The following is a 15,828-nucleotide window of genomic DNA, read 5'->3' on the forward strand; positions in this document are numbered from 1 at the left end:
AAAACAGAATGCAAGTTATTTCCCGGGGTGGGGGTGCAGTCCTAACCCCTTCAGTACATTTGCTTGTCCTGTCCTGAGAAAGCAGTCATTTCGAATGAACCTGATTGGCTACAGCATCAGCACGGGGACACAGACACTCACTAAACAAAGAAACCCTGAGCATTTTTACTGCCGTTAGATCCCTGCAGAGAAAATACCCTTTCTGTAGCTCTGTTTGCCATCTCCCCAGATGAATCTCTTTTATGCCGTTACAAAAAACTCTTCCAAAAAGTGCAGGCATTTTCCATCCAACAGCGTAGGGGAGCAAAGAAGATTAGATGATAGATAGAGAGATAGAGAGATAGATGATAGATAGATGATAGATAGATAGATAGATAGATAGATAGATAGATAGATAGATAGATAGATGATAGATAGATAGATAGATGATAGATATAGATGATAGATAGATGATAGATAGATAGATAGATAGATAGATAGATAGATAGATAGATGATAGATAGATAGATAGATAGATAGAAAGAAAAGATCTCTCCTGATATTTCAAGCTAGAACATTAAACACTCACTTTCTCTCTCACCCTTGTATGTTAATCAGCTTCAACATCTTGGACACCACCTTTGTTTTATGTATTTTAATTATTACTAAGTCAGATCTCAGTACATTTTTGTTTCTGTGTCTAAATATCTTAATGATCTCAATGTAGTGACTTGACCAATACGTCTGTTGGCAGCTATTTGTAACTGTCTTTCTCTAAAATGCTACTGATACCCCCTTCCCACCGTTCACACTTTTGCAGATTTATTACTGCATAAATTAGATGCCAAAACACGATTTTGAGATGTTTCTTGTTTTAAAAGGGATACTTAACTAGATTTCAGAATTAAGAATAAATCAACTGAAATTCAGTTCAGCACATACTTATTGAGCAGTTCCTGGGTTGGATACTCTCCTAGATGCTGGAAGTAAATATGAAAAATATATTTTTTTTTTATGGAAACTTGCCTTCACCTAGCTTAATTATAAAGCATATTTCTCAAATATCAGCTTAGGTTCCTTTAAAGAAATGTCAGTTCTGATCATTTATTAACTCACTTTCTATGCTGAAACACCTGAAGTGTACTTTCCTTTTGAAGTGTCTACACCTTAAAAACCTGCTTAGGTTTTGATACTCAATATCCCTTAGCCCCATAGATCACATATCACGGTGTGACACACTTATTGTTCAAAAGAATTACACTTTTGTCTTCGTTATTTTAAATTGTTCTAGACTATTTAAGTCTGGGCAACTGATCATTTGGGACAATCAAAAATCCTCTCAAGGAGAAGCAAAGAAGTCGCAGAATGAGCTAAATGTACTGAACTTTATTATCCTTTGCGTCTATGGAATAGTCTTGATTAACGAATGTCGTAACCCGCTTTCTAACATTCAAAATGATTTTCCGTGGGAGCAAAATCATTTTGCAAGGCCGATGCCACGTGTTTAGCTTTTGCTTTTGGGGGACTGTGTATTACTTACGAAGTGTTTGCGTCATTCGCTGATAGAAGGTAAGTGCTCAAATTCATTTCCCCGTAAACCTGAGATGCAGTATCTGAAAAGTAGGCATGCATTTGAGATGTTTTAATGTCCAGTCTTATGCTTATTAGATTAAAAAGTGTAAGATGCTGAGTAATTAAAATTGGATTTTGTTTTTAACGAGGAAGGAGTAATAGACAATCTCAGTGTGGTCGAGTAAGACCCTAAGCATCAGAGCACGTCAAATCCGTGTATTCTGTATGATTCACGAAGCGTAGCCACAAATATTTCGTGCGATCATACTCAACGACCGCGAGTGAATGGATGCATTTACACATCCATTTAAATGCTAATGCAGGTGAAAGTAATTTTAACGGAACACCAATAGACTGAGTCCCATTTTTCTCCTGACTACGGCCTACTTGGAGAAAAGGGGAAATGTTGAAAACTGAGTTTGCAAAGCCTGAAACCACTGTCATGTCTGAGTAGCAGCCAACGCTGAAAGACATGTCCTGCTCGAGCGAAGTTGAAGGACTACGTTAACACGATCATTTGTCTCTAAACACTGTCTCAGGACCCACAATAACAGAGGTGAAAATTGAAGGGGAGCCTGAATTCAGACTGATTAAAGGAGGTGAAACAGTAACCCAAGTAATCCATGGAGGTGTGTTGTGTATGTTTTCTAGTGCCTGGTTGGGGCTCCTGAGATTATTTTAACAATAGTGTTGGTTTAAATATACTGAAGATCTGATTTTTTGTGGTTGTTGTTGTTTTGGGGGGCTTTTGTTTTACGTGAATCATGGGAATACTTGTCTCAGTTATGGGTTCTTTGTAGCCTTTCAAACAAAATATAGTTTACCTTTAATACATCTGGTTGGAATTCATTTAACCATTAAGTCAGCAGGGTCAACACACTGCTATTACCTCTCGGTGTGCAGTGACGATTATGAAGTATAATGGTTTCAATAATGTCAATAAAAGGACACATTGGACTTAGAAGAAAAACGGCCACGGTCCTAGACTGACGAGTGAGCCGTTAGGGTGACCACAGGGCTCTCCTCCTGGTAGTGCAGACCCCGCCGGATCCTCCCCGCCCACCTCAGGAAGCAAACAGCCTGGAGACTTGGCCACGGGGTCTTTGCCCACGATCAGGACACACTTAGGTCTTTGAACCTCTGTTGATACAAATTTATTGGAGATGTGTCCCCACAATGATTGCAGGGAACCTCGTTCTTGAACTTCAATTTGTTCCAGAACAGTGTTCGAGAAGGGACGTGTTTGAAAACCGAGTCATTTATTTAGAGATCATGTAAGTGAACTTAGTCTGTCCCAGACCCCACGAGTCCCTGGATTAACCTTCCGTACACACGGCACCTGTTTAAAGGGCAGTTCAATCTGTAAACGAACCGTCTCTTCTTGAACTGATCAAACCAGCCCTACTGGGCTCGATTCACGCGGCCCACCCCAGGGCTGTTTCTTGGGGGGTCAGGAAAAACTTTCCCACGTCGCTGCCTCTGAGATGCTGTCACCGGCCAATGGCTCTCCCTCTGTCCAAACCAACATCGGTTCCCCCACCTCTTCCGTGGCCACGAGCCTTGTCCGTGAGCCGTCCCACCCCAGCCGCCTCGGCGCTGTCACACTGGGCTCGCACAGGAACACGCCCCGCACAACCTCCCGGAGGTTAAGTGTGAACACCTGTGTCCCCTCCTGGTTGAGGCCTGGGAGGCGCTCTTTGCCCAGCGCGGGTATCGGCCGGGAAGGGTGGGGAGCTGACGAACTGAAGTTTCGTTCCATAACCGAGACGTGTTTCCTTCACCAGCTTGGTCGAGAACCGGAGCGTTGAGAAGGGGGAGGGAGAACTGATGTGTGATGAGAGAGTTGAATTCTAAATGGCCTTGTTTGGAGAGATGCGTTCACTCAGTGAAATGTTTCGTGTGGGGCACTTTACGCACCATCAGGTGATAAATCAAACACATTTTTCCCCCAATTTTAGAGCCAATTATTAAAAAATACACCAAAATTATTGATGGACTGCCTGTGGAAATAACTGAGAAAGAGACAAGGGAAGAAAGAATCATTACAGGTAACCTTCGATTTGCTGGATTACAAAGGTCACACTGCAGTTAACCCGAAAATAGATCTATAAGAATGACAGAAGAGGGGACATCTGTAATACTGTCAACAACAAAGTTAAAGGAAAAAAGAATTATTAGAGAAACTAAGTCATTTTTATGGTGGTTACTGAAGTCACTTTCATTATTTTATTGGCAGGTGCACTATTATTCTAAATATTTAATCTATGTTTTCACCGAATTAGAAATTTGTGGACAAATCCATATGCCTTTTTATTAGGTATATCATACACATTATATAATATATGATTGTATCCTGGAACCAAAACCATTCTCTCGTTTGGTTTTCCATGAGTCTTAAGGTCTACACATTTACTTACAAGAATAGATGCAAGTTTGTGTAAAGCAATTAATCAATAATTTTGGTAAATCTCTGTATCAGTCTCTCACCGATAAATTAGCCTAAAATTCTGAATACAGCTATTCTGTAAGTATTTGCTTAAATGAGCGATTAGCAACTGTAGACCATGCTGCCTACTTGTATAATACAGTTTTACTGGAATACAGAATGTCCACTCATTACCATAATGCCTGTCGCTGTTTTTACCTACAGTTGCAAAGCCGAGTCGTTGCAGCACAGGTCATATTACCTGCATGTCCGAAACGCTTACTCTCCGGCCCTTTACGGAGCAAGTTCACCTACTCCTGTTTCAGACCTTTTTTTGTTGTTTTTTCTTTAGGCCCCGAAATAAAATATACTAAAATTACAACTGCTGGTGGCGACACAGAAGAAACTCTGAAGAAACTGTTGCAAGAAGGTGAGCATTCTAAAAAAAAATAAGTCTGCCTTAACCTCAGCCTCTCTGTATTAAAGTCTGAATAATCTCTGAAGCTTCACGTATGTTTCTGCTCACGTCATTTCTTGGTTGAAGTCCCATACCAACATACGGGAAAGTCCAAACATATAGAAGGGCATGTGTACAACAGCCATTTGATTGTTACATTATCTATTTGTTATATGTTGTTAACAGACGTATAAGAAAATAGGTTTATTGAAAAGCAGCACTAAAATCAGATCTGAGGCGGGACCGAGTGTTGGTTTGGAGTTCACTGTTGGCCAGATGTCGTGATATATCCCGAGTCTCCTGTCTTTGTTACGTAAACCAATTTCTGTTATAAACATTATGCTCTCAGAGGTCACCAAAGTCACCAAACTCATTGAAGGTGGTGATGGTCATTTATTCGAAGACGAAGACATTAAAAGACTGCTTCAGGGAGGTTAGTAAAAAAGAAACAACTAACCCGTTAACAGGTCTGGTGACTGAGTTCAACTTTTTAAAGACTGAGAATTCAAGATTTTTCTCCTAATGACGGCATCTAAAGATTGACTTGTTCAATGGTAGTTTAATTGATATTTATAAAGAGATGATTACTAGTTTAAGCAGTCTTTAAAAAGTGTGGTATACATTTTGGGGAGCACTGAATATTTTTTTTGTCTTGATGCACACAATTATAAAGGTATTTTAAGTATGTGAAAAGGGGAACTTTTAAAATTGGCAGTTATTTGAACAAACCCAAATTGGTATATCTTTTGTATTTTAAAAAAAATGTATTCATTGCTCTCACAACAATAATACAAAGCATGTCTATGGCATCGTTAAGCTCATAGATCTAGAAACAATAACAGTGCCTTTAGTAGTTTTCTAAAACTAATTCTTGAGAATGGGTATCTGTTTCTTCTAACAGTCTGGGTGATGATCTATGCCTGGAAATGTAGATTACTTTGCATATGAAATTAATATTAATCTTTAAAGTATGAAATGTTCTCTGTCTTTGGCATTGAAAGGACCTACTTTTCAAGGCAAAAGAAAAAAAAAACATTTAAAGTCTCATGCAAACTCTAAGCAGTAATTATTTGAAGAAACAAAATGTTACACATACAATTTGGATAATTTTTGTTTGAATACACAGATTGGCAATTTGTTTCACTAAGGACAAAATGTTGACCAATTGTTTTAGACAAACCAGTATTTAAATTGTGTAGAAAAATCAAATAGTATCATTGAAACATACCATGAATTGAGAACATTTGAGAATACTTACCCAAAGGAGGGTCCAGACGGTTTTTCTGCTTAAAATTTTAAAAACGGTGTCACTCTGTCGAAGAGACTATAAATGATCTCAGGGCCATGTGTGATCATTGCTTCTTTATTCCTTATTTGGATACAGATACAATCTCTTATGTAGCATTGAGGCTGTTCAGCAGTAGTAAAAATAAGTGCTTTTTATTTAACCAATGACTGAAGTTCCCCGCGGTAGAAAGACACGTGTCTGAAGCACAGAGGGCTCCCTTTCGGACTGCGGGGCAGTTGGGCCACCGTCCAAGCTGCAGCAGGACCAGAGCTTCCTGTAAGATCTAACGCAAGATTCACTCTCCCGCCCCAAAGCTTAATAAGATGTAAGGAAAACACATAAACGTAAGGAGAGAGGTGAAGACAGTGTGGAGATGAAGCTGAATTCTTTTTTTAGTCCTTGCCACGCTCCGCGGCTTTGCAGAGGGTCAGTGCTCTCTAGAGAGGGGATCCGTCCGTCGCGCCGTATAGTGCTTTCATTTATTTAACATTAAACTTTATGCTAGTTTGTTCCCTGTAATAAACTTCCATGAATGTCTACGATAAGCAATGACCCAAATACCTACTAGCTTCAGCTCAGACAAGGAGATAACCCTGCTGCAAGTGAAGACTCTGCCATTCTGTTTTTAGTTAGTCGACGCGTCCTTACCTCCTGTCTCTGTTCATTGCAGAGGTTGATCCTTTACGTTTCCACGACATGGTTTCTCTGCATAACTATAAAGCATCTGTTTCCACCACGCCACACCATGCATTTTTATTACAACATTTCCAAGGTGTATCTCCTTAGCGGTATAATCAGTATAGCTACTGGCATCTGGACATCACCTGGACATGCCAGTCATTTTTTCCATTCCTGTACAATCGCTGGGTTATCCCTGAGTCACAGGTATCCTTTTGGCTAGACTTTAAGAGACACTGACTTACAAAGAAGCTACTGTAAATAAAAATTACATCATGCGAGAGGGACTTTTTTACCCTTCGAGAGTATTCAGACTATGAATATAGTTAGTTGATCTATATTCATAATTGATCTATATTCAAACTATGGTCTTCACCTCTAATCTTGGAGTTTTCTCTCTGAATTGCTCATAGTGTAGTACATCTAGAACATTTTGACAAATTGAATGTATTCTGCAATTATTTAAATCATGACTAAGTGGCCTTTTTGGCACTTATATTGTGATTTCTCACTAAAATAATTCTAAGCCCTTAACTAAAAAAAAAAAAGTGTTCTCACAAAATGCATCAAGTTTTTCATATATTGGGCAGAACTACATTCACCAAAATTACTAAGGTAGTTAAGGAAGAAATGAGACTATGGAGAAAGGAACCAAAAAATCATGGGAAGTTTGACAAATCTGCCCATATAACTCGTAAAATCGTTTTCCCTTTCAGACCAGGGATCAGGTTATCACCTGATTCCCAATCTAGGCTCCAACTCAAACTAACTGGAGTCAGCTGATCTTCTGAGTTAATATGTGATAAGAGCTCAGGATAATGTTAGGCACATATAAGCTCCCAGGAAAGTTAGTTACTATCAGTAATTTGGTTAATTGACATTAACCAAATCAATATAGTAATATTTTCCACCCTGTTTAAAATTTCCACCGTAATAGTCGCATACAAATGTAGAGAGTCGGACCAATAATGGAACTGGAGTTTCACCAAACGTGGTCGAGGAGGGGCCTCCATGGGCCCTTTGTGTGGTGGTTTATCATCGCACATTGTGCTTCTCTGAACCCCTGACACAAATCCCCTTCATTCTGGGGCAGCAGCCGCCGCGGGGAGCAACTCTGATTCGGGGAAATTCATGCTTTTTAATAAAGATGTTTGTTTGCACTTGTTTTGATATTATCATAGCAAAGTAGTAATGGATGAGCAAATTAGTTAACTGGATGCATATCAATTGGATGCTGCCAAGTGTATAAAAGAAAATCCAAGTGTAAGTGCTGATTTTGAAGAACAATATTGTAACTACTTCTCTGACCTTGTTTTAAACTGTTAAGAACTTATCTGGAATTTAACAAGCCCATTATAAAAACGGTCTTATTCAGTAATGATAGGTTAGATCCATCTTTTCTGGACAATATTTTATCAGCCATATTTTGTTACCAAATACATCTGAAGTTAAGAAAAATATATCAGTTGGAACATATTCTGTCATTCAGACTTATCTCATATAAACTTAATTAACTCCACTATCCAATTTAACAAAGTTTCCACAGAATTTTATGATCTCATTATTATGGTGTTAAATCATAGACATCTTCTATTCTGAAGAAACAAAAGACATTTTGAAAATCTGTCCCATAGAAGTAAAATTCTTAAAAAGAAAATTTAATTTTTTTTTTTTACTTAGTATTATACAGTCAAAATTACTGTTGGTGACAGGTTCAGGTCTTACCTTTTATGTAATATTAGAGACTTAAAAAAACACAAATATATATATATTAGAAACATCTTTCTTAATTATCTAATATAGATTATTTATAAAATTCAAGAAGTCAGAATTTGAAGAAGAAATAAAGATGAGCAGAAAAATGAAGTCTCTGTAGGAACCTGTTTGATCTCAGATGCCCAACAACTTTAACAGCCCAAAACCTACGCAGGTCTAGACACTTTAAATACTTAAAAATGAAAGTTTTTATTATTTTCAACTAGTTAATTTTCCGATGGTCTCGTAGGATTGAAGTTAAATCTGGGGCTATGTTGGCACGTTTTCTGAATTACTTATTATTATGTTTCCTGAGTTATTAGGCCAACACTATCTTGCTGGCCTCACGTCCTAAAAGGTAACCATGAATTAATTTATAATGATAATTCACAGAGGCAGAGTGTGATAACATCACAAATAGAAATGAGTGGTCATATCCGGGGAAATACTTCTGCTAAACTTTATACAGTGTGAACTATCCCTTCCTCATAGAGCCACGTTTTTAATAAAAGCAATAAAAAAATTGTGGAACTTACTGGCTCTTTGCAAAAGGGCTACATTCTGGGGGGTCCCAAATGCCGTAATGAAGCAATTGGTTTTGCAAACAGTGAGCATTCGTGATGATACGTAGAAACGAGGTTACTGTTGAGTCTGTCGCCAGTGCAAAGGTCTCATGCTTGTGAAATTCACTGCTGCGAAAGAAAATCTCCACCCTGAAGTGCTGTTTATTTAAAACCTTATACTTTCCTGCTGAACCGTGGTCTCCTGTCTGATGTTAGCCTCAATTTCAGTTTTTCTAACTACAACTGTTTCCCTTTAGACACGCCTGTGAGGAAAACTCAAGCCAACAAACGCGTTCAAGGTAAATGCATTGATCGTAGCAATGTGCACACGGAACACGTGTTGTCATGTTAAGACAGGAGCGTGCTTTCATAGGTGGCGCTGGACTTTGTTCTCTGTCCGGGAGAAAAGGTAGCCAACACGGGGGCACAGATCTCGGATGACAAGAACATGAATTGCTCATGTTCTGCACTATTAGTAAAACTCTAAGAACAGATACTAAGGAAAAGGCAGTTTTCCTCATCGGAAGTGCTGGGTGCACTGAGCCCTTGAGTAAGACGCAAGTCGAGTTAACACGAAAAGAAACCCTTGAATGTCGGGTCTGAACGAAAGTGAGCACAGGACTGGAGTCTGTAACACGCTACTGTTTGAAGCAGGGACACTGTCCACATAGGGGAAATTGTTAATGTAGCTACGTATACAATGTGGATATCATGTATACAAGACACAGGTACATATCACCCATGCACTACAATATTCCTCATAACTATGTTTATGTGCATTTTCTAATCTTCCACTTGGGTTACCTTCCATTCTGATACATTCGAAAATCACAGGTCCCCTTTGGAAGTTGGAGTAAATTACAAATTTGAAATGTTCAGAAGAATTAGGTACTGAACGTCAAAAATTTCAAGTCTTATAAATTCATTATGGGTTATATTTGTTTTTAAACTAATCAAATGCAGACATTTCAAATTACATAATCAATGGTACAGGAATTTTTGATTAAAGAATGTATTAGGGATTTCTTTTAAACATCCAAACTTATTGAAATTTTTCAAAGAACTAAAATTATCACTTTAAATTATTCTCATATACCTTTAATCAGAGGATAACCTTGATTTCATCATCATAAATGAAGGATATTATTAAGAAAGCATAATCTCCAGGTCCCTCCATGAGGTTTCAATGGGTAATAGATCCTTCTTTCTTACAGCTGCATAGTACTCCATTGTGTACATGTACCACAGCTTTTTTATCCATTCATCTACTGATGGACACTTGGGCTGTTTCCAGATCTTTGCTATTGTAAATTACATTGCTATGAACATAAGGGGGCATATATTTTTTCTGGTTGGTGTTTTGGGATTCTTAGGATATATTCCTAGAAGTGGGATCACTGGGTCAAATGGCAGTTCTATTATTAATTCTCTGAGGTAACACCATATTGTTCCCTATAGTGGCCGTACCAGTCTGCATTCCCACCAGCAGTGTACTAGAGTCCCCTTTTCTCCACACCCTCACCAGCACTTGTTGTTTGATGATTTGTTGACGGCGGCCATTCTGACAGGTGTGAGGTGATACCTCATTGTTGTTTTAGTTTGCATCTCTCTGATGAGTAGTGACAAACATTTTTTATATGTCTCTTGTCCATCGGTATGTCCTCTTTGGAGAAGCATCTATTCAGGTTCTCTGCCCATTTTTAAATTGAATTGTTTGACTTCTTTTTGTTGAGTTGTATAAGTACTTTATATGTTTTGGAAATTAACCCCTTATTAGATGTATCACTGACAAATGGAAGGACCTGGAGAGTATTCTGCTAAGTGAAATAAGCCAGTCAGAGAAAGACAAGTACCACATGATCTCACTTATATGTGGGATCGAATGAACAAAATACACTGATGAACAAAATAGATCCAGAGACATGGAAACATGGGACAGACTGACCAGTCTCAGAGGAAGAGGGGCGGGGGATGGGAAGAGTTGAGCCAAAGGACTTACGCGCCCTTGGACACAGACGGCAGGGTGAGGGCCTGTGGCAGGGAGGGACAGGAAGGCGGGTATCTGTGACACTCAACAATAAAGACAAAGCAGAGCATGTTGGAAAAGATTTTTTAAAAGAAAGCATAATCTAAAGCCTATTATAATAAAAACACGGTCTTCTATAAACAGAATCATGCATAGATTATATTTCAAACTCTCAAGTTTCATCACAATTACAACCTGTCCGTTCTTTCTTCTTCCTCGTCAGGATCTAGAAGACGATCGCGAGAAGGCCGTTCTCAGTGAAAACCCAGACCAGACAACAAAGCCGACACGGCCCTAAATCCTGACCTTAGAGACCAATCCCGAGAGCCACTGTGACTCCGGGAAATGAACCACACGCGGCAACAAAAAGCAACCATCGAACAATTCTGAATGCAAATTTAGTTATTTTTGTGTCAGGAAAATCAGGGAAATTGTGGGGTTAACCTACTGTGGGATGGGCACTGAGGGAATTCAAAGATCTGACGGGCTTTCACATGTTGATATCAGAAGTCCTAGCCAACTTGGGGATCCATCAGGGAGAATCCTTATCACCGGTTTCAGTGAGACGTAAATCTCCGTCGTTAGCTGTTATCCTACTCGGAAGATTCAACCTTGGGTTCATTTAGTGGACCGACAAAATGCATGCCCCCAGTGACTGCTCCACGGAAAGCTAACCTGTGGAAAAGGGTGCTCAGTATTAAAAAATAATAATAATACAAAACTTGTACATCGAAAGGTTTTGCACATTTCTCATGCAGTGTGAGTTTACTGATAAATTATGTTATAATTATGTATTTCTACAACTCATTGTGTACTCTTGAAATGTTTGTTATATGTTTATCCTAGGACATTCTTTTATCTCAAACATTTCGATAGAACCATTGTTCAGGTATAAAGAGAATTACTTCAAACTGGGTACTTCAGAAAACTCAAGACTTTAAGTTAATAAGTGGTGTGGACATGGGAACAGAATTTTATACCTTCTTTTTTTTTTTTTTTTATAACAAATACTCATTAAAGGCAGTTGAATAAATTTAGTGTTTCTTGACTTTTTAAAACCATCATTTTTAAAAGGAATCATTATACAATCAATCAATGCTTAAACATGAACTGAGTCCCTAATATAACCCCAGAACCGTACTAAGTTGTGAGGAGCAAAAAATGAATTAGACAGCTCTTGTCCTCACAGGGTGGAGAGAAATCATCAATCCTCTGCAATGCACCACGGCTTGAATCGGCACGACACAAGCACAATACATCAATTAATGTTTCCTGAGGTTGGGCTAGACATGGAAGGAGCCACCAAGATGCTCTTAACCGAGACTGAAGTGATATTAGAATCCATTTCATGGCCAAGGGGCAGGGAGGGGGGGGATTTGTTTGCTGAGAATGATAAAGGTTTCAGATCGATCGGCTCCGATCTCAACAAGTTGGACTCGCTGATATAAGAGCATTTAAGAACGCGCATTCATACTGGGATGAGAAACGGGTGGGTGATTATGTAATAAAATCATGTCAGACGCTGGAAGCCCGCTCTTGGGAGGCTATAAAACGAAAGATGCCGATCTTGACTCTGCGTGTCCAGCTGGGATCAGAGGCTCTGTTCGTTCGGACGTAGCACTGAAGGACCTGGACAGCCCCGGGGGCAGCTCAAAGTATCGGTTCTTCCTCCGCAGATGAGCTTGGGTGGAGAAGTCAGGTGTAGAATTGGGGGACGTTGCTTAGTGAAGCGTGCGATGGCCCAGGGTGTGCAGAATGCTTTCTGGCCTGGGACGGTGGTGACACTGACGTCCGCTATTAGGAGCCTCTGGCAGGAAAGAGAAGGACATAGGAGCTCAGGACGCATGCAGAGACTTCAGAGTAATCTGGAGGGAGCGTGGCTTTGACCTCACAGTGATTCGGAGGAGGACCTAAGGTGGTGAGGTAGGAAATACTAAACTATCGCCAACCCAGACGGCTTGGATCCAAGCAGAGAGCATGTCGGTCATGCGCTGGAAGCGCACAAGTTAATTAAACAGACAAATGGTAGATATATTTATTAACTGAGCCCCCTTCGGAGTGGTTATTTGATGACAAGCCAGGAATTTCAGTTGGACGGTGAAAATCGTGATCTAGCACGATAGAAGTGAGGTGGAAAGTTCGAGGTCTCTTTAAAGACCTCTAACTTAAAGACGTTTTTTTAACCACAAAAAGAGCAAGAAATCAGTATCGGCTTGTCCACAGAGTTTAGCACATCTCTCTGGTGAAGTGCCGTCTCTCAAGTGACCCGTGTAACTATATGTAAAGAAAAAAAGAGGAATTGTTAATAAACTAGAAATAAATTAATAATACAAGGAATAATGTTAAAGTCTATGAAAGTGGAACATAATTTAAATCCTTTAAAGTTTTTGAAGGGTTTTATTAGCTCTAGTTTTATACGAAAAAAGTGAGGTTCGAGGAGTTTATGTAACTTTCTTTCTTGTTTCTCCCTGTATTCTTACATGGGGCTGTCGGCTACCCACACGTCCGGCATCCAACAAGTACAAACCCGGACAGATGTACAAACATTCATTTTTGCAGTTGTGTTCACTCCATATCACACGATTTCAGCTCTTTTTCTAACGTTCCTTTGCATAAGTAGCATATAGTAGGTTTGAGCACCATGACCTTATGTCTGTCTTTTGCAGCGAACCCCCTTAATGGACCCTGAACCCCCTTAATGGACCCTGATACACGAGAGCCCCAGCCCTTCAGTGAATATCGCTCAGATTTCCGCCGATACCACAACTCTCCCAGCCACCATTCACGTTCTTGTCCCTGTGGATAACAGCAATTTCTAAACTGTTACAGAAATGGAATCACACCGCATGTGTGGCTTTCTCTGATGTGCCTTCTCTTGGGTTAATATGTAGGCGCCCAACAGCAGGTATATGATTACAATTTTGGAAACCGTCCGATCGTATTTCAAAGGAGTTCCCTTTGCGTTTCCAACAGAAGCATACGATCGGTTCCGATTCCTCTTGCCGACATGACGTGGTCAATACGTTTATTTTAGTTATTCTAATAAGTGTGCATTGACACCTCATTGTGATTTTTTTTTTTTTTTATCCTCACCCGAGGACATTTTTCCATTTTTTGTACAGATAGAGTGGGAGGGAGAGAGAGGAACAGAGAGAGAGAGAAACATCGACGTGAAGGGACACATCGAGTGGCTGCCACCCGCATGACCAACCAGGGCCGGGGACAAACTGCAACCGAGGTACATGCCCTTAGTGGGAACCGAACCCGGGTCTCTCTGGACCGCAGGCCGACGCTCCAACCGCTGAGCCAAATCGGCCAGGGCTCATTGTGATTTTTAAGTCGCATTTCCCGAATGCCTGATTTCCATGTGCTTCTTTGACATTTGTATGTCTTCTTTGATAAAGTGTCTGTTCAAATATCCTGCCAGTTTTTAACTGGGATGGTTTTATAAATTATTATTATTGAGGCTCCAGGCTCCTTATATATTGTGGATCCGAGCTGTTTATCAGCTATATAAGGTGAAAATATCTTCTCCCAGTATTTGACACCTCAAATGTCTCATATTTTTGCTTTTGATAAATTTTGCTTTTGGTGTCATATCTAAGAAATCTTTTATTAATCAAAGGTCAACACTGTTGTGGTTTCTTTTAGACGTTTTATTAGAAATTAATTTTTACATTGAAGTGCATTATTCATTTTGAATTAATTTTTGTTTATGACACTGGTATAAACCACCCCCCCTTAGATAGTCAGTTAGCCCAGCGACATTTTCGGGGAAGACTACCCTTTGTCAATTGATTTGCCTTTACACCTCTGTCAAAAATTCATATATTTGTGGATATATTTCTGTTCCTTTTTTTCTATTCTTCCCTTTTTATTCTGTTATATTAATCTGTTTGTGCATCTGAAACTTAAACACCACACTAACTGGATTAGGGTAGGTTTAAAATGAGTCATAAAATAAGGTATAGTTGGTACTTCAACTTCGATCAATTTTTTTGTTTTTAACCAACAATTACTTTGATAATTTATTTTTGTTACAGAAGTTTCTCCTTTTTTCCCCCTAGACACCCTCCTCCTCATCCCGCCCCCCGCCGAGCATTGTTGTCTGTGTCCATTGGTTACAAGTACATGCATATAAGTTCTTTGTTTTATCTCATCCCCCCCAACACCCAAGGTTTGTCAGTCTGAACCATACTCTTTTCTATGTCTTTGGGTCTGTTTTGCTCATCAGCTTTTTTTTGTTCATTATATTCCACAAATAAGTGAGATCATGTGATATTTGTCTTTCTCTGTTTGGTTTATTTCGCTTAGGATAATACTTTCCAGGTCGCTCCATGTCGTCTCAAAGGACACGAGATCTTTCCTCCTTATAGCTGCGTAGTATTCCACATCCCACTTCTAGGAATATACCCTAAGAAGCCTGAAACACCAATCAGGAAGAATATATGTACCCCTACATTCATAGCAGCACTATTTACAATAGCTCAGATCTGGAAACAGCCCAAGTGTCCATCATAGATGAGTGGATAAAAAAGCTGTGGTACATATACACAATGCTCAATTTTTTTCAAAGCTGTTTTGGCTACTTTAAGTAATTTGAATTTTCATATAAATTTATAAATCAACTTGACAATTTTTTTAAAAAAGACATACGTTGGATTTTTTTTTCAGATTACATTAAATCTATGGTTTAATTTGGGAATAATCAAAATCGTCACAATATTGAAACTCCAAATCATTAACAAAATACATCTCTCAGTTTACATAGGTCTTCCTTAATTATGTACCAGTGTTCAATCATTTCGGTGCACAGGTCTGGCACATCTTTTGCAGATTCTTCTTGAACCCTTAATACCTTAATCTTTATTAATTTTTTATAAATGGCATTGTTTTTGTTTCAGTTATCAACGGTTCATTTTCTGTGAGTTGATCTTGTATACTGCAACTTTGTTAAACTCACTTATTAGTTTTTAGTAATTTTAATAGTAACTTTTTTTTCCCCACAGCAGAATAGTATTAAAATTTTGTGTACCAACAGAATGTACCACAGCTTTTTTTATCCACTCACCTACTGAAGGACAC

The 15,828-nt window shown here is 39.1% G+C and overlaps 1 protein-coding gene across 8 annotated transcripts in view; it reads left to right on the forward strand.

Moving 5' to 3' along the window:
- The window catches only part of POSTN (periostin), a 34,251-nt gene extending 22,764 nt beyond the window's left edge, over positions 1–11,487 (forward strand). For 2 of the 8 annotated variants that reach the window (XM_036249896.1, XM_036249897.1), the window contains 6 exons: positions 2,091–2,180; positions 3,510–3,599; positions 4,329–4,406; positions 4,783–4,866; positions 8,975–9,016; positions 10,967–11,487. In XM_036249896.1, the coding sequence (XP_036105789.1) occupies positions 2,091–2,180; positions 3,510–3,599; positions 4,329–4,406; positions 4,783–4,866; positions 8,975–9,016; positions 10,967–11,004 (422 nt within the window). In that variant the 3' untranslated portion in view covers positions 11,005–11,487. The remainder of the gene's footprint in view (positions 1–2,090; positions 2,181–3,509; positions 3,600–4,328; positions 4,407–4,782; positions 4,867–8,974; positions 9,017–10,966) is intronic. The other 6 variants (XM_036249898.1, XM_036249899.1, XM_036249900.1 and 3 more) reach the window with 5 other exon arrangements.
- The last annotated feature ends 4,341 nt before the right edge of the window (positions 11,488–15,828 follow it).

Source organism: Molossus molossus, unplaced genomic scaffold (assembly GCF_014108415.1).
Source record: "Molossus molossus isolate mMolMol1 unplaced genomic scaffold, mMolMol1.p scaffold_m16_p_9, whole genome shotgun sequence".
NCBI lineage: Eukaryota > Metazoa > Chordata > Mammalia > Chiroptera > Molossidae > Molossus > Molossus molossus.